Genomic DNA, 27,648 nt, shown 5'->3' with positions numbered 1-27,648 from the left:
CTTCTTTTATTCCAGCTACTCCATACCAGTATGATATGAAGGTGAATGAGGATGACATCGAGGTAAGATCTGCACAACAGATACAATCGTAGATGCTGCTGTTCTCCACTTGGAAATGGCAGCCTCAGTCAATTGCTGAGATTCATGAGGAGCAGGCCTCTGATCACATACCTTCTGGAGCTGGACCAGTGCACACAGGCACAGGTCCCCAAGCTTGGTCTGCCGGGGTCCACCTGGAAAGATGCTTAGGCTGTGGCTCTCTAGTGGCCAAGCCTCACAGTCTTCTGCTGGAGCTACAGTTCGTGCTATTCTACTCTTCCAGCTGTCCTTCATGTTAGCAGGAAGCCTCTATGATGTGCAGGATGCCTGTTCAATGCCACGAGCAAAGAGATGAATGAGCCGCCCATGTACTCTGAGGAGAGAGAGGTTAGAGGGGAGTAGAAACACTGCAGGAAGAGTAACTGTAGTATAATATCCTCACTTTGAATCCCACCCAGCCACTCTCCTTCCTAGCACCCCCTATAAGCATCTTTGACTCCTGACCTGCTTGGACTTGCTCTAGGCCACACTTCCTGGAAGGCCCCAAGCCCCTTTGTAGCAGGCCTGCTGGCCAGATCAAGCCTTCTGAGCCCTGGCCTCCTGACTACGTGCCCTGTTTGCTGCTTATTGCTCTAACACTTAGGTCCCCAGAGGTCTGCCTGGAGGCACAGGCCTGCATCTTCCACAGGCTCCCAGGCTATGCATTCCACCTTCATCTGCTTCCTTACTTTCCTGCAAAGGATTCTTTGTCCCAGCTAGTCAGAAGACGCACCTAATGCTGATGTCAGCATGGCTTAAAGTCTCGCCATCACAGGTCCAGCAGCTGACTGGAGGTCGTTCCTGGCACGTTCCCCCACACAGTCCCTTGTGTTCTCGCACAGCCAGCTCTGCATCCCCACAGTCCTTTGCTTTTGAGGAGGTGAAACGAACAGCCCGGACCCGGTAGACACTCACAAAGGGCAGGTCAAACTGAGGAAAGCATTTAAAGAGGTTTTGTTTTGTTTTGTTTTAACAAGGAACCTTCCTGCTGTACCTCTAAAGTTGGGTATGCAGTTAGGATCTCAACCAATTTCTCATCCCTGCAGCCATCAAAGAGACAGTGTAGCACCAGTACGAGTTCATACAAAGCTGCCTTATACCTTTGGTCTTTGCAGCCCAGTACTCCACACTTCCAAGTTCTCAGACAGGAAGTCTTTCCCAAAGCTGCTGCCTAGGAGGCATTCTTCTGAAACCTAGGACCATCTCCTTATAAAAGCTTGTGCCTTGGGCTCCAGAACACAGTTACTTACTTTCTTACTTACCTAGGTAAAACTTTCTATATACAGTTTTGAATATTCTGATCCCTTGTAATGTGCAAGATTAAAATGTATAATGTATTTTTCTCCTGCAGTAAATGTGTTTTCTACAGGAGAACAATATAACAGCATCATAAAAATAGTTGAATATATCCAGCAGAAATAATGCTTGCAAAAAGCATGGCAATAGATAGTGGTTTCACTGTCCCTGGGAAAAGGGGCAAGGGCCTAGTATACCCCTTGAGGAAGGAAGCTTGAAAGCCTAGGAGTCATGATGCTGTGTACGCTATAGTCTAGCTTTTAGCAGCCCTGGCATGCAGAGCAAAGTTCCCGCTATGAGCTTGTGTAGCCTCAGATACTTGAATGCATTGAAAATGCTCCCAGTTAATAATAATAAAAAAGAGGCTGGTTTCCACGGCAAGAAAAGGGCACTGTATCCCTCTGGATTTTGGTACCACAATGCCCATCAGTCTTAGCCAGCATAACCAAAGTTGAAGACTGATAGAAGCTGCAGTCCAGCAACATGTGCTCTAATGGATGTTGGGCCCAAGCTGAGGTAAAAAGAGGGTGGAGCTCTTGGTACAGGATGTTACCCACTACATTATATAAAGGGAAAAATGCCCTTTCCCATTTTTGCCTAGGATAGGGGCTTGCAGCTGTCCAAGCAGATGCCATTTAGACATGGTTTCTAACAGCCTGCTACTGAACTTATTCAAGCCCCTTTCCACACATTCTGACCAGTTCAGTCCTTTATGAGGGGCCTAAAAGCTTTCCCCAAAAGATGCTTAAGAGAACCCTACAACAAGCCAGATAGGGTTACACTGGAGCAAAAATAATAAGTGCCTATTTTTACTGAGTTCTCCTTTCACCATGTGGCTATAAGGGCCTTTTTGCTCCCAGTAGAGAGAGATGAGAAGAATGAGGAGGGGGAACCTGTTCCAAAAATGCTTCCCACACCTGGTCCGAGCAATTGGTGTGTCGTGTCAGATGCTTCAGGAAGGACAGCACAGAGCATTCGTGCACCAGGATCAGGTCAGCAGTTCCGTCGGCCAGATGCGCACAGGGTGAGAGACCTTCAGGGCTCTTGGGGCAGGCACTGCTCATGCAGGTCAAGTTAACAGCTAGGAAGCGGCCCTGAACCTGCTGCCATTCACCTCCTGCAGGAAGGAAAAGGAGAAAGAGGCTTAACCTGGGCCATTCTTCCTAAGGCTTAGCAGCTGCTGGAACACCGTGCCTGAAATGTCCAGAACATAGCTCTCCTCCTGACAGTACTCTACTGGAGGGCCTCATCCAGCATAGTAGAATGTTAAGGGGAATATTTAACCAAGATCAGTTTACTGGCGTCTGGAATTCACTTCTTCCAAAAGACTCCCAAGTCATAAACCAGCAGGCAGCCAACAAGCTTGCTGGGAAGAGACCTGAAAAAATAGTGGTAATAAAGTTGTGTATGATGGGATACTTATTTTTGCAAGATAAACTTTTAAAGGAAACGGGACAAAATCTTATGCGTTATTCTTTGTGTGTTATAAAAAATAAAAATCAAATTTTCAAAAAAAAATTCTGACAGTCCTGTCGCCTTGTTACTCAGAAGTGGAGGCAAGGACCCATCCTTTATTACTACAATAGCAGTAACCAAATCCTGGCATTTAAAAGCTATTTTTGGGGCTAAGTCCTGGATTATTAAGCGCTTAACGTGTGAGATTAAAGACAGCACAGTCCATTAGCCTACCACAGGTGGTTCTTTTCATGCTGGCTGGGTTCCAAAGACAGAAGACCATCTCTGGAGCCAGCCTGGGGGAACATTCTGGGGAGGCAGGGAGGGGAAGAGCAAGGACTACCACCATCTGAAGAATCTTGGCCATGCTTCTGCCTCTGTTACACTGACAATCCTGAACATCACACTCCAGCCTTCCATCGGGTGCCCATGATCCACCAAGTTCAGAGAATCTGGGCAGCCGTGTTTGCAGGTGTGCTGGTGGCACAGTCCTAAACAGTTAGGCAGCACAAGTAGCTGGGGAAAGCTGGAAGTCATGGCCGTTTTTCTATCTAAACTTACATAAGATTGAACCTTATATTGCAAATCCATTTGAATCCCCCTTCTGCCATTAACTCACTAGGTGTTCTTCTAGAACGGGCAAGCAGAAAGATTTCCTAATGTTTGGGATTTCATCTTTCAGCATGCTGGACCACTGCACTTGCAAGATGGGGTTTCCAAGAGTTGAACCTCTAAATATCCAGAGATGTACCTTCTTGCCCACTTATTTTAATACATGACTCGGAGTTTATTCTAATGTGCAGTTAGGCAGTTTTTGCAGTTGTAAAAAAAATGTGGATGCTAATTTTTGGTGCAACTGCAAATATGAACTGTCGTATTTTTATTTTTGCCATTGAAAAAATTATGGGAGGTATTCACACACAGGACGGGGGTGTAGCACCAGAGCCTTGTGTAGCTCAAAGCAATGCTCAGAATAAACCGCGGCATGCCCCACCAGCTTGCAGCTTGAGACTGGCACTCCTCATCCTCAACGGGGGGATGGTGGTACTATTTGTTGCCCCTTTGGGCTTCTTACTGTAATGATTACAACAAGGTGAATGTAGGCAAAGTACTTGGAACATTTTTGTCCCCCAAAACACCCAGCACCACCCTGACCTGTTCCCTGAGCTGCAGTCTGCCAGTCAATTTGAAACAATTAAAGGGGTGGGGGCTCGGATAAAAATGGTGCTGGGACAGTATGATGCATCTAAACAATGAAATTTATTTTGCAATCTAATTTTGACTTTCTTCACCCTCCATTGTCCTCCAGATACAATTGCTGTTACATGCTGAGAAGTTATTTTGGATTTACAGAGACCCTATCCATGAAAGCTTTCCAAAATACCCTGTCTTTCACAGCCCTGCTCAGCTCAATCCCAAGATCTCCCTCTCTCACCTGCTTGCTTCTCTGACTTAGACAGCTTTTCTTCCTTGTTTCCAACCAAAATATCTTTGCTAGATTCTGAACAGACCATGCACCTGGAAGAGAGAAGCAGTGTTATGATTACAGCATTTCCCTTTTCAGTCCTGGAAATTTTTGCCCTGTTCTTCCTTTCAGTTTGCTGACATACCCTGCCCGGCAGCGGGTCTGGTCCCGCGGACTGGACTCCTTTGTCCCTGCCAACTGGAACTCCACCATGCCTTCATAGCTACGGTTGTTGAGCACTGCCTTGGCTCCTGGAGAGAAAGGCACAGAAAGTTATAAAGAAAAGCTGTGTGAAAGGAGATTCTGAAGAACTGGAAAACTGATGGAAAACCCAGTTCTTACCTAAGTAAAGAGACTGGGCCAAGGAAAAGGGGGCAAAGTTACATTATGTAAATCATCCATCATGTTTACCGCCAAAAGCACCATCCCATATGTAAAGGTCATTCATGCTTTCAAAATTATTTCCCCAGTCCTTGACAGGTTACCATTTTCCTCAACCTGGATGAGCTATATAGGGGTTAAATTACAATGCCAATTATTCCCAGCCCACATGGGTGCTGCCTAGGGATGCTGTGAGCTCTGTAGTATGATGTCTTTGGGGAGCATCAAGCTTGGGGAAGCTGATATAGATTGTTATAATACAATGGAGTACATTTTTGGGTAATAAAGCAGTAATTTTTATTCTTCTACTGACCAGGCCAGTTCTTGACCTCTGGGATAAGCCGCTGGTCTCTTCCCTGCCTGCCAAGGGGATTTTGCTCTGCACCTTTCACTGTATGCTCCCTCCCCATCCCTTGTGCACCCAGCTAACTTTATGTAATTTTTATAGGCAATCCAAACTCAGCCTTCCCCAGCCTTGTCCCTTCCAGACATTTTGGATTCCACCTCCCAGCATCCTCCAGTCAATATGGTTGGCTGGGAGATGCTGGGGGTTCTAGTCCAACACACCTGGAGAGCACCAAGTTGGGAAAGGCTATTCAGCATCATATACCTGCATAAGTGTAGCGCATTGGCCCCATCCAGCGGTGTTTCTCACTGGCACTCACCACATCACCATAGAAGCCATAACCAACCAAGGAGACCGAGTAGCGCAGAAGCTTCCCATTGTGCCAAATACTGCAGACATCCATGGGCTGACTGTCTCCTAGAAAAGACGCACAGAGGGACTGCTCAGGACCCAGACGCTATTCCCTCCACAGCTGCAGTGATGCTTTTCTTGGTGTGAATGTCCATGCAAAAAAAAAAAAGGTGGTAACGTCTGGTTTAACTAAGGAGATAAGAGCTGTGTTACGTTTCTCGGCAAGAACTGGAGCACTACAACAAAGACCTGTCTGCTCCAGCCCTAACACTGCCTGGTTTCCAGAAATACATGCAGGCACAGCCATGTTGCTGCCCCACTTGCCAGCCTCACTCACAGGTCTTGAAGGGGTCAAAGGAGGTCTTCAGTTGTTCCACTTTAGTGGAGGGGGCGGCTGCAGCTTTGAGGCAGGACCTCCATACCCTGGCTGTGCTGGCTGGAACTAATGGGACCCGCAGCTCAACAACACCTGGTCCACTGTCGGGAGAAATAGCAGAGTAAAGAGTGACGAAAAGGCACCTATGATGATGTGCAGAGCAGAGGTGACAGGGTCATTTGTTCCCACCGTTGCAAAGCAGATACAGTCCGTAGAACCTAGGGGAGAGAAGGAGGACAACATTGCCTGGCGGCCCAAACACACCTGACATTCCCACCCTGACCCTCTAGCCATCTCTGCTTCTGTGGGCACGTATCCCAGCACAAACATGCCTATAAACTTATCAACTTCCTCAGAAGACTTATTTTGAGAACCTCCTCCAAGGGAGTTTTGGGGGATGGCACCAAGGGAGAGGGCATTCTCCTGATTACTGGATGGCCTCTCCAGTGAAGTCCACTTGGTGCCACCAAGTCTACTTGGTGTCATTTCGGACACCATGTTAAGACTTTCTTCTACTGCAAGGCATTTGACAGCACAGACTTTTTAAACAGGCCCTTGGATTTCTATTGTGGATTATGCAAAAATGCTTTATATTTTTGTTTGCAAATTGCTTGATATTATGCTATTATACTCTATTTTCAGGGTTTTGATGGTTGTAAACTGCCCTGAGAGCTTTGGCTACTGGGTGGTAGAGAAATGAAAGAAATGGAATTAAATGAAATGTCCACCGTTCACAGTCTGAAAAGGAAGCTCCCTGTCCCGATCTCCTGGAACTGCTGCCTTCACCTGCAGGTATGATGCCAATACGAAGTCTTGGAGGCAGGAGCTCTCCATCAATGTCATCCTCATGGACCCTTGCTTTTCTCTGTGTCCGTTCAATCAAGGCATGCATCAGCTCGTTGAACGTGCCGTCACCTCCCACACTTAACAGCCTGCAGAGCACGGAGAAATGAGATGGATTAAGTTGGCCACCAAAACAGCCTCTAATGTAGACTATTTTTAAAGACTCTCTTTCCAGACCTAATTTAGAAGATAGTTCCCACATGCTCAGAAACATGTGGTTCTTTAATCGTGCAAGGGTTGAGAACAAACTACAGATTCTATTTTTGAATTGGTTGGGTTTAACGATCAATGGTTCACACATTATGGCAACCCAGATTTCAAAAATTCACACAATGAGGTCATCTTATGGATGAATCAGACCATTCTGTATGTTTTAATAATTTTACAAGCTGCAGCTTTTACATAAAAAGCAAAACTAGGTAGAAGTCTTAAGTCTTGACTTAGTTTTTAAAGTCCTGGTTATAGTCAAAATATTTGCAATTTCTTACTGGATGTTATAAAATATAATCTTAATTTGTAAATAGGTTCAGGAATATACATGTCCCACCATGATTAGGAGCAAGCAGCCAATATAATAGCAATCCTTTCACTTTTATAAGATAAATCCCACCAATATCTATGAAAGTTGCCTTTTGGAAAAAGTTGTCAGGAATAGCTGACTTTTCTTTGGTGTTTGTTATTGCCATCCGCACTAACAGATGACAGCTCCAGCAATATCGCAAATCCACAATTCACTGTATTTGAAGGTGCAAAGTTGTGACGACTACACTTTCATTTTATGCAGTATTGCAGGTTTCAGACAACATTAGCCTAGATATGGCAGGCTCAAAGCCCAGCATTTGGAGGTGGGTAATGTTTCCCCCTTGTTCAGGTGGGCTACAGAACCTGGAGAAAGAGATGGATGGATGGGTCTGCCCCCTCCCTTTGTAGTGTAAGATTCCCGTTCCTGAGGGCCTTGGGCAAGCCTAGACCTTCCAGCTCTCTGTCTCTGCCTGCTCCCTCCAATGTGGCTTCCACTCCCCCTCCTATTCTTGCTCACAGCTTCCACCTGCTTGCTTGTGGGAAAGGGAGTGAGGCCACCCCTTGTACTGCCTTCTGACCAGCATTGTTACCTGGGTTAAAGGGAGAGGCAGGTGAACAAGCAGGTTACAATGGTGAAGAGACACAAGTTGGGAGAGGGGCTTATCAGCAGGCCCCCAGTGAAGTGGAGTTCCTTGGCAGATGCCCCCCAATGCCTACCTTTGACACCAGCCCTGGCATGGCATCCTTTGAGGTACCTGAAGGTATCTGGCCTGCAAGCACCTTTCTGTAGGATTCCTGCAGTCTGCTTGAAGCCCAAGTAGGCGTGCTGAATGTGCAGCCAGAGGCCACTGGAGGGCAGGGGAGGAGATGCAGGCAAACGCCTATGAGAAGTCACTTACCCATCGAAGTCACACAGGTCTTGCTGCAGGATGTAGTCACGAGCCTCCTTGGCATGGCAAGTCTCTAGGGGAGGGAAGAGGAAGCCCTCATTACAGGACTGCAAGGAAGGACGGGCTGAGAAAAGCATACTACCGGGACAGAGGAGAGGCCCACATTGGAACGGTGAGGGAGGAGGAGGAGAAGGATGGAAAAAAGACTCACCTACAACTTGAACATAGATCCCAGCCAGGGCAAAGAGTGGGGCCACCTGACTTCGGTAGATCTCCACAGCCTGCTTGCGCCCCCCAAAGGGGTTGATGAAGGCAAGGAGGCTCTTGGGTCGGGTAACACCTGGAGCAGAGCAGGGAGAAAAGGTTCACCTGGTCAAGTACCCGGTTTCTCCACCTGGGGGTCATGTTCAGGACAAGGAAATAATCTCTCCAGTGGCACTCTCCGGTGTTCAGAGGTATGTTGCTTCCGTATAGGGAGCCTCCGTTTCTCAGCGTGAAGTGTTACAGGGCTGAAGAGTTGATTAAAAGCACCGGGGAGTTTCAGAACTTATTTTCATGGCCAGTACAGAGCCTACTGCACTACTGCAGAGGTCCCCAACCATTCAGTTGGTGGACATTTTGAGAGTATCATGGGAGCTCTCACAAAATGGCTGCCAAACAAACATTTTACACATTCACAAAATGGCTGCCAGGTAGACAGGGCTGATCACAAAACACTAATTTTCCATAAGGCAAACTGGTGAGACCAAAGGGAAAGAAACTTGCTCAAACACCTAGATACAAGGCAGGAATGGGGTGTCGGCTCCAAAGCACAGTTTTCACACTTTTGAAGCCGATAAAGATGGTAGTAGGGAACAGCACTTCACTTTGCAGCAGCCTGCCTCCCTATTTTAAAAAAAGTTTGATTAAAAAAATTAAGAAATAAATTAAAAAACAGTAGGGGTGGGTGCCCAGAAAGGTACGCATGACACCAGTACTCTGAAATGAAAATAAAGGGTGCCTCTGAGCACATGTAAAGAGACCTTCCCTGTCCTTGTCTGATCATACCCCCACTCTACATGCAATTAGGGAGGCTTCAGCAGCTTTTGGCAATTAAGCAGTGCCCTCTCAGATGCTGGGCCTGCCTTTGTCATGGCAACCATGCCCTACTCCCTGGGTTTCCATGGAAAGGAAAGCACCAGCTTTGGCCCAGCTGTACTGCTCAACCACCACCACCACCCACTCCTCCCAGCCACTCAAGGGGCTGACCGTGGAGATGAATCCAGATCTGCAGTGCATTGACCCAGCGTAATGCCAGCTGTGAGGCAGGCGGGGCGGTGAACTCTAGCTCTCCCAGGCTCCAACACTCTTGCTTTCCCCGCTGTACAAAAAACACTGGAAAAGAGAAAGAGGGGCATGATTGACAGAGTGAGTGAAAGAATGATGGACAGTCAGGCTAGGGATGGGATCAGGAAGGGCCCTGCTTGAATCATAGAAGAGCAGAGCTGGAAGGGGCCAGAGGGCCATCAGATCCAAAGCCCCGCTCAGTGTAGGACTCCACGTTGATTGCACATGTTGCACCAGGAAAGACGCATGTGTGCATGTTCATTTGGCTTCATGTGCAAAAATGTTTCTCACTTTCTCAGTTTTGGAGTAATACTTGCTGAGTGTCCTAGTCATGGTTTCAGGAAAGAGTATTTGGATGCTGCACATCTTCTCTCAAATGCCCTTGGCCATCACCAGTTCTACTGAGGGATGAGGACCCAAATCAAGAAACGTGGCTTGTTTAGAGCATTGCAGTAAAATTTGTATGGCTCAGGGAAATCCCACCTGCTTCATGCAACACTATTTATGTAATCCAAGCAGCTGCTCCTGACTTCATTTAACCCGTGTGCCTTATTAAGTCAGTTTCTTACAAAACAGTTGCAATGTCTTCTATGCTCTCCCTGCCTCTCCAACATTCTGACTCGGTCCCCTCTTCCTCATCCTCACTTCCTTTTTCTCCTTCAGATTCCATCTCCTTGATGCTGGTGGTCTTACTTCTAAACTGCAGACATATTTCTACAGCGTCATTTCATATTATGCAGAAACACAACTCTGTGTGTGAGGACTTGAAACTTTAAATAAATGAAAGGTCAGGTGGTCAGCGACCATAGCGGCTACCAGATTTATTGCACTCCAGAGCTGGAAGGAGAATAGTGGGAAATTTATTCAAGCAGCCCTTGTCCTGCAACAGCTTATCTGACATTAAGAATCCCCAGCCTATCATAACCCTGAACTGAATAAGGAAGCAGATCCCACAGCTGCCCCTGGAAGTGTACTCCACCATGGGGAATTCTGCCTAAGATTGAACTTTACTATTTGATTTTTAAGGCCGAATTTTGTGTTTCCAACTGGCCACACAATAACATGAAATAGCTTGAGTTGAGCCATCCTGCTCACCAGTGAAGCAGTTTTCATTCTCTATGGGGCCCAAGACCTTCTTTGCCTCACTGGCTGCTCCAAGCCTCACAGCAACCATTTCCTGGACAGGAATGCAGAATGCAGGGTCTAGGAGGGAAAGGAGAAGGAGAGATGTGTTACCCAAAGGTCTTCAGTGCTATCATCAGCCACGAGTTTTACAGAAAGGGCATGCTTTGAACTGAGCAAGGAGTATCTGAAGGATTAATAAGCAGTTGCTTCACCTTCTGACTTGCTCCCAAGAACCAGCGTCTAACCTCTAAGCTCTTTAACATATATCCCTTTGGGTCCTTCAACTGCTTGCTCACAATTCATGTTTGCTTGTGCCTCAAATGGTCATTCTAAATAAGCAAGGGGTTACATGAAAGTAGGTGACCATTAAAAATTGCCAAAAAACAGGAAATTCATTTGTATATGTTAACATATAGGGATATTTGTAAATTAGAAAGGAGCCTTAGGGCACAATCCCATGCAAATTTAGACAGAAAAGAGCCTACAGCTCCCAGCGTGTGGAAAATTTAGACCATTTGGACTGTCTAAATTTGCACAAGATTGCACCTTTCAGTAACTTAAGGAAAAATGTGTCTGAGCATGTGCAGAATATTTCCCTTTTATGAGGTAACAGCATCTTCCTGGAAAAAGGGAGTGTCACGCATGTGTAGTGTGACCTTTACCCAAAGTCTTCCACCTTTTCTTTTTGTTTAGTGATCTGTTTATAGAAAATAGGGAATTGGAACACACTACATAGCTTCAGCAACTAACCCAGAGGATGAAAGTTCTGGTCAGGCCAAAGGCCCATGAAGTGCTAAGCAAAGGCAGCCTTCTCTAACTGAGCAGGTGCCGCCACTGTGGATCAGCCTGGAGGATGAGGCCTGAACGAGAATAACCAGTTAGGGTGGCCTCAGTGCCCTCTTTGCTGCAGGGGAAGCTGAGGACGTGACAGAAACTACGGAGAACTGGCCACGTATGGATGACTGCCCAGGAGACGTTTCCTCTTTGAACTCAAGCCCCTCTACCGCAAGGCAAACATTCAAAGCCATTCCTGCAGCCCACTCATGCTCTTTGCCTCCACATTGGGGTGTCTGCCCCCCACCCCGCCTTGAGCAGAGTATGTGTACCATGAGCAATAGCTCTGGGGTCAGCCTGGGGCCAGGTTTCCGTTTTATGCAACTGCCTGCTAGGACAATGCTCTGCTTTGATCACCAGAGTCACAGAGGGAAGGCCTGTCTGTCCTTACAGCCCTTTTCTTTGAGAAAAGGAAGCGCAGGATTTGGAGCCCCCTTGCACAAGACATTATCAGCGGGCCCCCCCCTTGGGCAGGGAGCCTGCCTGCCTTCCTGCCACGTTCTGTCAGTGCACTTACTTCCAGTCAGTAATTCCACCTGCTTGCAACACAGGCAAGGAAGCAGAGAGCACGCAGACTGTGCAGCTCCTGCTCTCCTTTCTCACCTCCCCCAGCGTTGTCTGGCCCAGACCAAGAGGCAGGAGAACAAACAGGGTGCCCTAGCCAGGAGCAGCAGCAATGCAGGGGGCTTTCATCAGTGCAGTCCTGCTGGGCTGCAGTCCCTTGGCAGCCTCCCATCCCTAATCTTGAAATCAGCTTTGACCTGGACAGTCAAAGCAGCCACAAGAAGGACAGGATCTCTAGACAGGGCAGGAAAAGCTCCAGCCTGAAACCCTGGAGAGCTGCAACTGCCAGTCAGTGTCAACATGACTGGGCTGGATAGACCAAGGGGCCTGGCTCAGGATCAGGCAGTTTCCTCTTTATGTGTAACCTTGCACTGATGCTTCTTGACTAAGCTAAAATAATCAGGTGTATCCTAAATTGTTTCAAATAAGGGGCATAACACCATCTTCTTTCATGCTGGGTCAACACAAACTTCTTTCTAAAAGGTACCACCCTACCCATATGCCATTTTCCAACAAAGTAGAATGCATGCTTTTCTTTCCATTTCTCTTCCATAATGCTATCTATCTGAACACAAGGAATATCTGACTCCCAAAATGGTCAGAAATGTCCATGTTCAGTGCAGAAGATTGTGAGATAATGACTCATATAAAGCAGACAGCCTTGTGTCAACCAACATTTTAGGTATGTTCAGGATCTCCTCTGAATTTATGCAGTACTAAGAAACTGTGTCCCCTTCATGGATCACTGCCTTGTCATGGCGAAGGGGCTTGCGTAGCGCAATGAAGCTATGAGCCATGCCGTGCAGGGCCACCCAAGAGGGACAGGTCATAGCAGAGAGCTCTGACAAAACGTGATCCACTGGAGAGGGAAATGGCAACCCACTCCAGTATCCTTGCCATGAAAACCCCATGGACAGTACCAAAAGGCAAAAAGATAAGATGCCGGAAGATGAACTCCTCAGGTCGGAAGGTGCCCAATATGCTACTGGGGAAGAGCAGAGGGCTAGTACTAGTAGCACCAGAAAGAATGAAGCAACTGGGTTGAAGCCGAAAGGACACTCAGTTGCTGATGTATCTGGTAGTGAAAGGAAAGTCCTATGCTGCAAAGATCTATACTCCATAGGAACCTGGAATGTAAGATCCATGAATCAAGGCAAGCTGGATGTGGTTAAACAAGAGATGACAAGACTGAACATTGACATCTTAGGAATCAGTGAACTAAAATGGACAGGAATGGGTGAATTTAATTCAGATGACCATCAGGTATACTACCGCGGGCAAGAATTCCTCAGAAGAAATGAGCAGCCTTCATAGTCAATAAAAGAGTAGGAAAAGCAGTACTGGGATACAATCTCCAAAATGACAGAATGATCTCAGTTCGAATCCAAGGCAAACCATTCAACATCACAGTAGTCTATGCCCCAACCACCGGTGCTGAACAGGTTGAAGTTGACTGGTTCTATGAAGGCCTACAACACCTTCTAGAATTAACATCAAAAAATGATGTCCTTATCATCATGGGGGATTGGAATGCTAAAGTAGGAAGCCAAAAGATAACTAGAATAACAGGCAAGTTTGGCCTTGGAGGACAACATGAAGCAGGGCAAAGGCTGGCAGAATTTTGTCAAGAGAATACAATGGTCATAGCAAACACTCTTTTCCAACAACCCAAGAGACGACTCCACACATGGACCTCACCAGATGGTCAACACAGAAATCAGATTAACTATGTGCTCTGCAGCCAAAGATGGAGAAGCTCTATACAGTCAGTAAAAACAAGACCAGGAGCTGACTGCGGCTCAGATCATGAACTTCTTGTTGCAAAATTTAGGCTTAACCGGAAGAAAGTAGGGAAAAGCATTAGGCCACTCAGGTATGACCTAAATCATATCCCTGATGAATATACAGTAGAGGTGACAAATAGATTTAAGGAATTAGATCTGATAGAGTGCCTGAAGAACTATGGACGGAGGTTTGCAACATTGTACAAGAGGTAGCACCATCCCAAAGAAAAAGAAATGTAAGAAAGCAAAATGGCTGTCTGTGGAAGCTTTACAAATAACTGAGGAAAGAAGGGAAGCGAAAGGCAAGGGAGAAAGAGAAAGATACACCCAATTGAATGCAGAATTTCAGAGAATAGCTAGAAGAGAGAAGAATGCCTTCTTCAATGAACAGTGCAAAGAAATAGAAGAAAACAATAGAGAGGACCAGAGATCTCTTCAAGAAAACTGGAGATATGAAGGGAACGTTTCATGCAAAGACGGGCATGATAAAGGACCAAAATGGCAGGGACTTAACAGAGGCAGAAGAGATTAAGAAGAGGTGGCAAGATTACACAGAAGAACTATACAAGAAAGAGCTTAACGTCCCTGATAACCACGATGGGGTGGTCACTGACCTCGAGCCAGACATCCCGGAATGTGAAGTCAAATGGGCCTTAGGAAGTCTGAGCAACAACAAAGCTTGTGGAAGCAACAGTATTCCAGCTGAGCTATTCAAAATCCTAAAAAATGATGCAGTTAAAGTGCTACACTCAATATGCCAACAAATTTGGAAAACTCAACAGTGGCCACAGGATTGGAAAAGGTCAGCTTACATTTGGATCCCAAAGAAGGGCAATGCCAAAGAATGTTCAAACTACTGCACCATTGCACTCATTTCACATGCTAGCAAAGTTATGCTCAAAATCCTACAAGCTTGGCTCCAGCAGTATGTGGACCAAGAACTACCAGAAACATAGAAACAGAGTGAGTCAGAAGGGGCCTCCCAGGCCATCTAGTCTGACCTCCGGCACTAGCCGGCTCCGCTCATGACATGCCCACCATGGGCATGTCCAGCCTATCTTTGAACACCTGCACCGATGGGGCCTCAACAACCTCTCATGGAAGCCCATTCCACACCCTCAGGGTCCCAACTGTCAGGAAATTCTTCCTGGCATCTAAATGAAACCTTGGCTCCCTGAGCTTTGCTCCGTTGGAGCACGTCCTGCCTTCCTCTGCAGGGGAGAACAGGTCTCTACCCATCTCCATGTGACATCCCTTCACATACCTGTATGTCGCCAACATATCCCCTCTGAGTCTCCTCTTCTCCAGGCTGAGGAGACCTAGTTCCCTCAGTCTATCCTCATATAGCATCCCCTGCAAACCAGCCACCAACCTTGTGGCCCTACACTACACTGACTCTAACCTGGCTATATCCTTTCTGTAATGAGGGGCCCAAAACTGAGCACAATACTCCAGTTGCGGGCGCACCAGAGTCGTATAGAGTGGTAGTAATACCTCTCTTGATCTAGAAGCCACACTTCTGGCTATGCAACCAAGGGTAGCATTTGCCCTCTTGACTACCGCATCACACTGCTGACTCATGTCTAGCCTGCAGTCAACCAGCACCCCGAGGTCCCTTTCACAAGTGCTGCTCTCCAGCCACTTGTCACCTAACCTGTACTTATGACAGCTATTCCTGTGCCCCAAGTGCAAGACCTTGCACTTATCCACACTGAACGCCATCCTGTTGTCTCCTGCCCACTTCCATAGTCTGTCCAGATCCTTTTGGATCTGGAGTACCTGCTCCTCAGTTGTGGCCACTGCTCCAGTTTTAGTGTCGTCTGCGAATTTGATCAGCAGACTGTTCACCCCTTCTTCCATGTCATTAATGAAAAGATTAAACAGGATCGGCCCCAGGACAGAGCCCTGAAGGACCCTGCTTGTCACTGGCCGCCATCCCGATGATTCCCTCTAATGGTTACCTTCTACTTTCGGTCAGTCAACCATGCCCTAATCCACCGGACAGTGCTTTGGTGTATCCCAAAACTCCTCAGTTTCTCCACCAGGATATCATGGGGCACTTTGTCAAAGGCCTTGCTGAAATCCAGGTATACCACATCCACTGCATCCCCTCCGTCTAGTCATCTCGAAACCTTGCCATAGAATTCCACAAGGTTTGTCTGGCAGGACCTGTTTTTGCAGAAGCCGTGTTGTGTGGCTGTCAGTCTCCCTTCCCTATCTAGCATCACTAGATCTCTCTCTATTATGAGCCTTTCCATTGTTTTTCCTACAATGAACGTAAGGCTAACAGGTCTGTAATTCCCCATGTCCCTTCTACAATCCTTTTTGAAAATTGGGACCACTGATGCTACCCTCCAGTCCTCTGGAACTTCACCTGTTCTCCACGAGGCCTCAAAAATGAAGGCCAGAGGGCATGAGAGAACCCCTGCCAACTCTCTAAGTACTCTTGGGTGTAACCCATCAGGGCCTGGCACCTTTGTAATGCCCAATGCCCTGAGGAGCCCCTCGACTTCAAGGGGGGTGACTCTAATCTGTGCCCCTAAGTCCCCAGCCTCATCTAATCTCCCATGCGGATATCCCCCGTCCTGCTTTGGGGAGAATAGTCATTTAGCATCTGTGCCTGTTCCCTCATATCAGTCACTGGATCTCCTTCCTCTTTATTTAGTGGTCCCACCACTTGTCCCCCCTTCCTCTTCCTATTTACATGCTGAAAGAAGCCATTTTTGTTGCTCTTGATATTCTTGGCAAGTCTCAGCTCGTAATCAGCCTTTGCCTTGCGAAGAATCCTTCTGCAACGGGCTGCCTCTTCCCAGTGTACCCTTTTGTCTATTTGCCCCAGTACCCATTTCCTACAGAGATTCCTCTTTCGTCTAATTCCTCTAACCACTTCCTTTTGCATCCATGGCAGCACTCTCCTCCGCCTCCCCACCTTACTAACTAGAGGTATTGTCAAGGCTTGTACCTCCAAAACCTCCCCTTTGAGTGCCATCCACCCCTCCTCAACTCGCTTACCTTCCAGTAACCTATCCCAGGAGACTTTCCCCAGTCTGGCCTTTAGTTGGCCAAAGTTGGCCCTCTTGAAGTCCCAGCTTCTAGTGCTCAACCTGCTGCATGTCCCCAGTCCCCTGATCTCAAAGCAAAGGATGGAGAAAAGCTACCAGAAGTACAGGCAGGATTTTGAAGAGGCAGAGGAACTAGAGATCAATTGCCAACATACACTGGATCATGGAGAAAGCTAGGGAGTTCCAGAAAAACATTTCTGCTTCATTGACTATGCTAAAGCCCTTGATTGTGTGGATCACAACAAATTGTGGCAAGTTCTTGAGAATCCTGTATGTGGGTCAAGAAGCAACAGTGAGAACTGGACTCGGAACCACTGATTGGTTCATAATTGAGAAAGGAGTTTGGCAAGGCTGTATACTGTTGCCCTGCCTATTTAACTTACATGCAGAGGACATCATGAGAAAGGCGGGGCTAAATGAATCACAAATTGGAATTAAGATTGCTGGGAGAAATATCAACAACCTCAGATATGCAGATGATCCCACTACTCTAATGGCAGAAAGTGAAGAGGAACGAAAGAGCCTCTTGATGTGGGTGAAGGAGGAGAGCGCAAAAGTTGGCTGGAAACTCAACATTAAGAAAACTAAGATTATGGCATCTGGTCCTATCACTTCCTGGCAAATAGATGGGGAAGAAAATGAGGTAGTGACAGATTTTATCTTCCTGGGCTTCCTCTTCCTGAGGCCCCATTGGTGAAGGTTTTCAAAGATAGGCTGGACATGCACATGGTGGGCATGTTGTGAGCGGAGTCGGCTGGAGCCAGGGGTCAGACTAGATGGCCCGGGAGACCCATTCTGACTCGCTCTGTTTCTATGTTTAAGATCACTGCAGACGGGGACTGCAGCCAAGAAATTAACAGATGCTTGCTCCAGGGGAGGAAAGCTATGGCAAATCTAGTCAGCATACTAAAAAGCAGAGACATCACCCTGCCGACAAAAGTGCGTATAGTCAAGGCTATGGTTTTCCCAGTTGCAATGTATGGCTGTGAAAGCTGGACCATAAGGAAGGCTGAGTGCCAAAGGATTGAGGCCTTTGAATTGTGGTGCTGGAGAAGACTCCTGCGAGTCCCTTGGACTGCAAGGAGATCAAACCAGTCGGTCTTAGAGGAGAACAACCCTGGTTGCTCTTTAGAAGGCCAGATACTGAAGATGAAACTCAAATACTTTGGTCACCTAATGAGAAGGAAGGTCTCCCTGGAGAAGAGCCTAATGCTGGGAATGGTTGACAGCAAAAGAGGAAGGGGACAGCAGAGAATGAGGTGGATAAGATAGAGTCACTGGGGCAGTGGGTGTGGGCTTGGATGGACTCTGAGGGATGGTGGAGGATAGGAAGGTCTGGAGGAATGTTGTCCATGGGGTCGCGATGAGTCGGACACGACTTCGTGACTAGCAACAAGAAACTGTGTGGAAGAGATGATTAGAGCATGGGGGTGGCGGTCCATGTACTTCAAGGAGGAACAGAAGCCAGAGCTTGTGCCCCTCCAGGAGATCTCACTGTCAAGCCAATCTCCCTCCCAATACAGTGGTTGACAAACACAGTGTTTGATTTTCCCACAGGAATGAAGCGAAACTTATATGAGGCCTCTGATAAGTCATCACACATCCCCACCCCATGCAGGACTAACTGCAAACCCACTGTACTCAGCTCTTTCACAAACAGACAAAATCCTTTCTTGATATAATCTCCTGACCAGACAACACTTGCATTAAAAAAGAGGGAAAGGGAAAGGTTTAAGATCAAGACACTAAAAGCAATCCTGGTTTCTGGCTGGAAAGCCAGAAGAGCAGCTACAGTGAGAAGAATAGAATACTTCAACTTCCTAGTCTTGTTAGGTCAGTTACATTATCTTTGTTAGTGAGGACAACTGACCTGCTCCACTCACATGTTAAGAAATATTAATGCCAGGAGGCTAGTGTGACCCTTCGGGTTCCATCCTATGCACGTTTAGACATAGTGGATGGGGAATGCTAGGAACTGCTGGATGTTTTCCTGTTTAAATATGCAAAGGATTGCACACTTAGTGCAGTGAACTGGACCAGCACCTCCTGCAGGGGACCCCTTGAATTGTTTCTTTTCATCACCAGGGTGAACTCCGGGGCAGGTAGAATGCAAAAGAGAGACAAAGTTTTAGAGTGGACTAAAAGAATGGAAATATACAGATGCAGACACACATACACACATTTAAAGATGAGAAGTTGTATCTCTAAGGGCACAATTCTATGCATGTCAAGATCAAAAAGGCCCTACAACATCCAGCTGGGAAGTGTAAGACTTTTTAGAATTTTTCTGTCTAAAAATGCATAGGATTGTACCTTAACCAAGCTACAATATGCAGAGAGAGAGAGAGAGGCAGAGAATATACCACTCCATTCCCATAGGCTCTGGATGGTTTATAAGAAATTAAAGCCAACGGTGATTAAAATTGACTAAAAACTACATATTAAATAAAACTGGCAAGATAACTAATCTGGGAAAGGCTGTCAGAAGGGAAACATCTTTAACTCCCACTTAAAGGTGGCAATCTTATGTGTGTCAGGGATGTTGCACTTCAAGACTGGGTTTCCAGTCTTGCCCTCCTGGGTTCTCTGGAGGACGGTGTCCCCTTCTACTGCCCCCCTCCCACCTTAGCCTCCCTGATCATTATTGCATGTTTGGTGGTTTCCTGGGTTTGTGCAGGTTTTTCCCCCATTCTAAATAAGTTGAAATGTATCTCCTAAGTTTCCTGCAGTAAAAACTTCAAGCTAAAACATGCTGGTATTGAGGATATTTTGGCCCTGGCCACTTTGCCATTTGATCTCCCCTCTCACCATCAAGTGGCCCATTACAGCTTCTCCAAAATGGAATGGGGACCCCAGGCTGAAAAAGGCTCTACACCCCTGCTGTAAAACTTTTCAGTGCTTTATATCTGTAAAGGGTGCTCCTGTGGCATGATGGATAATGCTGGTATAGGCCAAGTGCTGTTTCATTCATGTACTCTCTTGGAAGTTAGTACTGAGCAACTGGGAACTTGCTGTTGCTTTTTCCCATTCACAGATTGAGAAAATGTTTTGGTGGGTGAATGTTAGGAAATCTCTCAGTTCAGCTCCCATCTCTTCCACAACTTTACAGGGTAACGTAAGGCAAACCATTATTGTGGAGAACAGATACTCCAGTGTCAGTGGCATGGTGTATCCACTCCAGGTTTCAGTCTGAACTTCTGAGGAGTGATCCATGGTTCTGAAGCATATCCCCAAAATAGTTTCAGCACCCCAGAGAGCTCCTGAAATCTGGAGTGGATACTGGTACTGTGGCCTCCAGCCACTGCTTAGTTCCTCATCCATGACATGGGAATAATGCTCCATTTCCCCATTTTATTTTATGGGAATAATGCTCACAGGATTCTTCGCAAGAATCCTGTGAGGCAACTTAGGCTGGGAGTTAGTGACAGACCCAAAGTCACCCAGTGAGATTCACAGGACCCCTGAGTGCCTGTCCAACATGTCATCTATTAAAATGCAGGATACACAAGGGATATTCAAGGGGCTGACTAATTCGTTATGAGCCTGCTTGAGTACTGAGATCTGCAGGAGAGGCCCTTTTGAGAGCACTGTTACCCAAGGAAATGAGCTTTCTCCTGTGTTGTTCCTGAGCTTTAGAATATACTTCCTCAAGAACTACCACTCTCTTGGCTTTTAGAAAGGGTATGAAGACATGTTTATAATTCAGCCTTTAATCTAATGTTTTACTGCTTTAAAATGGGACTGCAGGACTTCAAGCCTGAGGGTCACATCTGCTCCACAGGAGTTCCCAATTTGACAGTCTGAGAATCCCCATATAGCAATGCCACCTTCTCCTTGCCTCCCACCAATAATCATATGATGGATTCCCAGTTTTTGCATGTTTCTTCCCATTTAAAAAAGTAGAAATTCCCCTTTTAAGGCTTACTTACTGGCAGTCAGAGTTTTAAGCTAAAACATTTTTCATATTTTGCCCCCACTCACCACTGGAATGTGGTCCTGAAGAAATTCTATAAAATTGAATGTGGCCTGAAAGAGTTTTAATGCCAGTGGTTTAAATGTTCTTATTTTTTTATAACCTAGTGTGTAGTTCTATGGCATGCTGGGAGCTGTGGGAGTTTTTTCTGTCTAAACTTACATAGGATTGCATTTTTAAAGTGTTACTGATTCACACTGCTGCGTGCACCATCTTGATTTTTTAAAAAGCAAATAAGGCAGTATTTAAATATCAGCTATAAGCACGTAAATAATCACTACCCTCCTCTAAATGAGAATTAGCACGTGAGAAGTTACCACAGAAATCTACTGGCTTAATAAAGGATAGAAAGTCAATATACTGACATGGGTGGCTTAACTAGGTTTATTTTTTTATAAAATACAAGCCAAGGGCACAGTCTCTCCTGGTCAAGCAAGCCCCACTGAAATAAAATCAAACTCCTGATAAGCTCTAATGGGCTTCACTCATTGCTTTTCACTCAGTGAGTTCAAATACGCACATATACACATGTACCTCCTGACCCTATGTTGCCTTTAATTATTCTAGCCTGCGTATGCATTCTTTCCATATTCAACCAAGTTAAATTATTAACCCAGGTGAGGAAGTTAGTTTGGTTCTATGCATGGATATAATCCACCCTTTTTATTGGCAAAAGCTGGGCAAATATTAACCAAGACTAGGTGCATTTAATGGATGGTGCAGTCATTAGCTAGGCGCAAGTAGTCAATATTACAATTAATCAACAATTGTTACTATGATTGGGTTAAATCTAGGCCTGTACTCAGCCTGGGTGCATGAAGTAAGGGAGGGACAGTTCATTTGGTTTGCAGTCTTTTGAAAGACAAAATTATGAGCTTTTAAATTTGTTTATACAAAACATGCTTCAGAGGGAGAGAAAAATGGATTTATCCGCCTCCTTCTTCCCACATCAGCCCCTCAAAATGCTGCATAGAGGCTCAGGAGGCCCTGCTGGCTGAGGTGAGCAGTACTGTTCTCATTGGGCTCCTCTACAGCTGCACAACTACAGTTTATTTTTAACTCCTCAACCACAAAAGTGTATATGCAGTTTACAGGCTAAAAGGGAAAAAGACATTCCTCCCCTACCTAAAATTATGTGAAAGAGGCAGGGCACAGAAGAAGCCTTGTTGGGAAGCATCCCAAGATTGTTTCCACAGTAACCCTCTTTTCTGAAAGTGTCATTCCTTGTGCAATAACTTTCTCATTGGTCATCCAGACAATATTCTTGTTGGCCTGTTCTAGTAGCGTGTTCTCCATTTATTTGCTTCTCTTTTTTGGAGACTTAAATTGCAGGGATTAGGTTGTTCTCATCCTGAAATGCAGCTGCAGCACTGGCCTGCCCAGTATCTGAAGTCCAGTTCTAAACATTTTCAGAACCACTGTTCCTTTAAATAAACACTTCTTTTGTGGTCTCAGCCACTTTTGTTCTTTCTTGTTAGTGTTGCTGACACTGATTAGAAATTAGACTATTCATTTCTATTTGAAAAGCCTGCTTTATCAATGCTAACCAGAGCCACAGTGTTCAGATGCACTATACCAGGAACAAGCTATGGGGAAGGGCAATTGCTTTCATGACTCATTAACTTCTCAGAGGTGCTGGATGCTTGGCCTGATCCAGAAGCACTTAGCTTGCATTCTCTTTCAATCACTCCAGTGTTCATTTTGTTTTCATGATGAGTGTGTCTCTGTGTTTAATGACTAATTTCCTTGAATAATTTGCTTTTTTTAAGCTTGGCTGCCAAACCTAACAACTGCATTTAATTTCAGAAAAGCTCTCGACCCTTTGGAATGGGAAAGGCTAGAAAACTACCAAGTGATGATTAGGGGAGAGCAGGTAGGATATGGTCATTGGGACACTGGCAGGCTTGTCTGGGTTCACAGGACTGAGGTTGTATATCTCGGTTATATTGAGAAATGGTCCTATTTCAATATTTAAAAAGGGGGAAAGGGAAACATATCCTGAATTTTTTGTGGCAGTGCTTATGTGATTAGGTGCTTTTTCTTTGGTGGGGACCACAAAGCTTGTAATTTTGGGAGAATGGCTTAATAATAGAAACAACGATTAATTATGGTTTGAGAGCTATGAATTTTCTAGATATTTTGTCAAAAACACATTTCTTCTCAACTGCTCCCTTCCCCAAATGGATAGGAATACTTCTTTATAATGTGATTGTCCACATTCTTAAGATCAAATAAAGCATTTACTCAATGGCTAATTTTGTACAAAGTAGAAGAAACTTGTTTTAGCAATTCTAATTTTATGTCCAAGACTGCCACAATACATAACTGATTAGTTTCCAGATGATATCCAGTAGCAAATGTGTGAACATACTTTGCGTAAATCTCTAGCTATGAAGTCTGACCTTTGATGACGTAAACATGATTTTAAAAAATTAAGAGAAATAGCTAAAAGTTCAGATTAAGAACTTGGCATCAAATTGGCATCATTCTGTCACACCCACCAAGGCTTATGGAGATATTGTTATTGTCTTCCACTTGTGATCATCCCTTGTTTTCTACTGCTTCTTATCCCCTGCCCACAGAAAAACCATTAAGGAGTAAAAGATATAACAGCTGCATAATGACTTCTAATTGCTAGTACAAGGAGCCCTCCTCCATCTGGAAGTACAACTGGAAGTGAGCTATTTTCATATTTGGTTTTGTATTTTTCTCACTTGGATTGTGTGAGATGCAGGAAATGAAAGAGAAAAACTTAAGAGAAAAATTCAAAGCACTGAGGCACCTAAGGTCTCAGCAACCTTTCAAAGTAGTCCCATTTGGTGGATGACTTATTGTGCAAAGGTCATCTGGGTGGCAGCCCTCTGCTGCTCTCCGCTTGTGCACTCTCTTTGGTCTTAACGCTAGGATGGACAACTGCTGTCTTTTCATGCCCAGCATGACCTAGTGATTTAGCCTGGCATCCTCTTTAGCAGTCAGTATCAAAGACATCCAAGCAGGGAGCCAAGCAAGTGGAGGAAGGGGGTGCTGGCCACGGAACTGTCTCCCAGCAGTACAGTTCATGCAGAAGGTCCGACGTTCAATCCCTCCCATGCTGAATATCTCGAGGGTCCCCCCCCCCCCGAGAGGATTCAACAGCAACTAATGGGAATCTGAGGCATTTGGGAGTCTGAGTAAGCACTGCTCCTCTAGCAGTGGGTTTTCAACCTTTCCACAGCTGGGGACTGGCAAAAACAGGAAAACCATCTCCGGGACCACTGAGGCAGAAACAAAAATCACCATACACATAATACAGTGTTCTGTATATTGTCCAAACACAATACCATAAAAATAAATTCTCCAAAACAATGAGAAACCAAGAAACAGAAAAGCCGAAAAAAAGAGAACAAAATACTGCAATTGGCATGGCATGGCTCTCAGTTGGCTCCCACTGGGTTGTCTCTCCCCTCCCTGGTCCTCCCGTGGAACCAGCGCACTGCCTATGAATGCAATGCCAACCGAGGAAGAGGTGATGCACCCCCCACCCCCACGGACCAACAGGAAGTTGAAAACCACTGCTCTAGAAGGACAGCTTGTCTGACCTGCTATAAGGTAAGAGCAAAATTGCCAGCAAACCCAAATTATATCATTTATTTAGTTATGGCCCAGGTTTATGTCCTGCTTCGCACAGTTATCAGCACAATGAATGTACAATGTCATCAGTATGGAAAACTTTAACAATAAATGGCACAGGCTAAATAGTGGCAAAACTACACACACTACTGTGCACTACAGGCCACAGTTGGCTGGGTCACATTTCAGGAAGTTTGTGAAAAGGCTTGCCGGCTCTGCCGGGGCTACATAATGAACACCAGGCATTTGTATTCTAAAGGATGGGAGCTGTGACTCTTAATGCTCCACTTTAAGGACTGCTGGGGTGAACCTGAGGAACATGGGGCACCCACCGAAGGGCTTCCTTTGATGAAGAGCATAAAGTGTAAGTTCGTGAGGGGTGAGGCACTCCCTAGGGTGACCCAGGGCCACGTTCTTTATAACATTATACCTTAATCCCTTAAACGTAGCCGGTAGCTTACTGGCAGCCTCTTTCAGCAGCCGGACCACTGAATCCTGCACCAGCTGCAGCTTCTGGCCTCAGGCTCGTGGAACCTCCCCGCAGAACACATTGCAGTAATCCAGTATAACAGCCCTGCGCTGTAGCCACAGCTTGGCCCCCTCACAGATTGAGAAATCTGCAAAGGGCTGCCAGGCTCTCTTCCCTTGTACTGACCTCACTGCCCATTTTGCTGATGGACCCTAGAATGCGTGCATGTTTGACTCTTTTTGCCTTATCCGAAGTTGCCTCAACTCCACAGACAGAACGTGCGAAAGCCATCATGGCTGAGCACGATGCGCAAGCATGCCAACTACGGAGGCGAGCAATTTGCATTCAGCCCGTGCGCAGAGACACCACTCCTGGAGAGGCCGTGGAACGAACCCTGAAGGCGGAGGCTCCCGCAACTCGCATTCAGATCTGGAAAGGGGCTCCTCCCAAGGCAGTCGATGTGGAGCAGGGTCCCCAGGCACGCGCTTCGAATCCCAGGCGGCGCACTATGGACGCCGGGAGGTCGCGGGAGCGCGCTTCTAGCTCCACTGAACGCGCAACGGGACGGGATAGCGGCAGGGACTCACCACTGGCCCGGCCAACTTGCTCCGGAGTGCCCTGCAGGAACTCGCCATTCGGCGGGAGCGACACCAGAAACGGGCCACGCGGCGTGCGCAGCGGACACCGCAGGAAGGTCTCCCCCATGGCCTGGATTTTCAAAGCGGGGGAAGAGGAGGATCAGCTGCACTTTCTGCGCCGGCCGGCCGGCCGGGAAAGGAACTGCGCCTCTCTTTCTCCCACCTTCTCCACTCCGGGAGCTCTTACCTGCTACTGCTGCGCCTCCCCAGGGCGGAGAAGCCCGAAGAGCCCGCCCAGACGCTCGCTGAACTTCTGAAGATTTGTAGACCGGCCTAATTGTAAGACAGGAGCTGGCCCCAGATTTCTCTGCTGTTCCTTGGCTCCTGCAATCCACCAGAGGGGAAAATGCATATATTTATTACTATTATTTTTAACCATCGTTCCTGGCGGTCTTCTCAAGAAGAGTAGTTTATCTTCAACACTGATTCTAAGATCAGAGCGCTTTCCTTAGCGGAGGAAAAAAAGTATCCCCAAAATGCACTTTCTTAGCCGATTTCACAGTTAGCACTCAGCTTCCAAACCACGTTTTTATTTTCATCCAGCTGGGAAAGTTAGATATCTGCCATGCATGCTGTATATTATTAACAACAGTTTTCCAGTGTTCCACCCAGAAATTTTCTCCAGTCTGGCTATTTTCTTTTTTCTGACGATGATAGGACTTGAATCAGAGATCTTATTGAACTATGAAGCTTCTCTGATAATCCTAAGGTAAAGCCTTTTCACTAGAGGAAAGGAATCTCTTTGTAAACATTCCATTCCCTGATAACTCTCTGCTCCATTTGATATGTGTGTCTCTATATATTGCATATAGATTCCTCAGTTCTTTTTGGGAATTGATCCTTTCATTGCATACAGGAAGGTTAAAGTTGAAGAGCTTTGTTTTTGCCAGGAAATTATCAGATAAGTAGACCAGATTTGAGAACTGATCCCCTAATTGCAATGGTTGATAACAAGACAATAAAGCAGTCCAACTATAGATTAAGGGTAGATTAAGCCTAGATTAAGGCAGGAAATGTATTGGGAAAGGGGGGTAATGGAAGAACCTGATGTTATCTCTGTTCTGGCATGTGGACCTCCTGAAAAGCTGCACCTGAAGGAGTTGGGAATTGATGGCTGTTGGTGCTTGATGGTTCCACTAGCAGCCAACCTCCTAGAACCAATATTTAGAGACTTCAAGTGGAGGCCATTGGGCCAAATCTGCCTCCTTTGTATGGCTGCCTGTCCATCAGGTTTCCAAACAAGAATTTAAAAAAAAATGGAGAAAATTACTTCTGATTAGGGTCTCAGCCTGCCATCCCCAACAGCAAGACACTTCATGGGAATTCTGGAACCAACAGAGTTGACCCTGTTTTGTGAGTCTTGGCACTAGAGTTATCATAAAGGCCTAACCAACAAGACGGCCTGCTTCAAATGGCTTTCTCATCATGAGAGAGTTATTTCAATTTGCCTCCAAGCACTCTGTGGGAGAAGGGATCTGGATGCCTCTCTTATCTGTTTGGCAATTTCCTTTTCCCCTCAGGAGTCTCAGCTGTCATTTACAGAACACAAGGAAAAACAGGTTCCCGCTCTCCTTTCAGTTTCCATGTCACTACCTCCTCGGACAACAGCAGGTCAGTCCCCAAGACGGGCATCACCCTGTGTACCAATTCTATCTAGCCAGTATCCAAGATCAGCGTTGGCAACTGTGCTATCAGGTTTCTGTATCAGAATTAATGTGATCTGAGAGTAGCCTTCTCCAGCCTTGTACTCCACAGATGTGTTGAAGTACAACTTTCAGCATTCCCCAGCTAGCAAACTGGTTGGGGGATTTCTGGGAGCTGTAGTCCAATACAACTGGAAAGTTAGAGAAAACTGTTTTTGATTCTTCTAACTCTCCTTTGGTCTAACTCATCTAGTATTCATCCATGTCAATTTTCTAATAAAGTCATGTTATTTAATTTCCCCTTGAAGTGAAACATGCCCTAGCTCTATTGACAATGTTTTATTTTTGTCAGTAAAAGTAATTTTCTTTCTACTTTTTCCACTTGCTGTATCATCCAACTCTTGAAAATTGGATGCACCCTCCTTGTTCCTTTACCCAAATAATTTTCAAGATGAAAAACAGCCCTTCCCCCAGGCACCTGTTCCTGATCTGCAACTCTGGACTTTCAGATGAAGTTTCCTGATCTGCCCTAGGATGTGATAAGGGCAGGATAAATGAGAGTTACATTTTTTATTGAATTTCAGAAGGCAAGTCAAAGGGACTGTGAAAGAAGCTTTG

At 46.0% G+C, this 27,648-nt stretch overlaps 1 protein-coding gene across 1 annotated transcript; it reads right to left on the bottom strand.

Annotated features, from left to right (window-relative positions):
- Positions 1 to 348: 348 nt before the first annotated feature.
- Positions 349 to 25,454, bottom strand: LOC123029962 (ceramide kinase-like). Its single transcript, XM_044443431.1, has 13 exons — positions 25,337 to 25,454; positions 10,425 to 10,532; positions 9,252 to 9,377; positions 8,215 to 8,343; positions 8,013 to 8,076; positions 6,535 to 6,680; positions 5,892 to 5,966; positions 5,286 to 5,438; positions 4,440 to 4,545; positions 4,265 to 4,347; positions 2,292 to 2,491; positions 812 to 1,008; positions 349 to 412 (listed from the first exon to the last, which is right to left on the bottom strand). Exons 1-13 carry the CDS (start codon positions 25,452 to 25,454, stop codon positions 349 to 351), a joined length of 1,569 nt encoding a protein of 522 aa, XP_044299366.1.
- Positions 25,455 to 27,648: the final 2,194 nt, after the last annotated feature.

Source organism: Varanus komodoensis, unplaced genomic scaffold (assembly GCF_004798865.1).
Source record: "Varanus komodoensis strain SLA01 unplaced genomic scaffold, ASM479886v1 scaffold42, whole genome shotgun sequence".
NCBI classification, from domain to species: domain Eukaryota; kingdom Metazoa; phylum Chordata; class Lepidosauria; order Squamata; family Varanidae; genus Varanus; species Varanus komodoensis.
Note: the sequence above shows the minus strand (reverse complement) of the source record. Positions and strands in the feature narration are given on the sequence as shown.

What these genes read in the sequence shown, in the direction of transcription:
- LOC123029962 (XM_044443431.1), bottom strand. Translation starts at nt 25,454, where the DNA reads ATGGGGGAGACCTTCCTGCGGTGTCCGCTGCGCACGCCGCGTGGCCCG. An exon ending in GCAAGTTGGCCGGGCCAGTG is followed by an intron (nt 10,533 to 25,336) that starts GTGAGTCCCTGC and finishes TTTCCCTCCTAG; the next exon opens with ACCCTGCATTCTGCATTCCT. An exon ending in GATCTATGTTCAAGTTGTAG is followed by an intron (nt 8,077 to 8,214) that starts GTGAGTCTTTTT and finishes TCCCTCCCCTAG; the next exon opens with AGACTTGCCATGCCAAGGAG.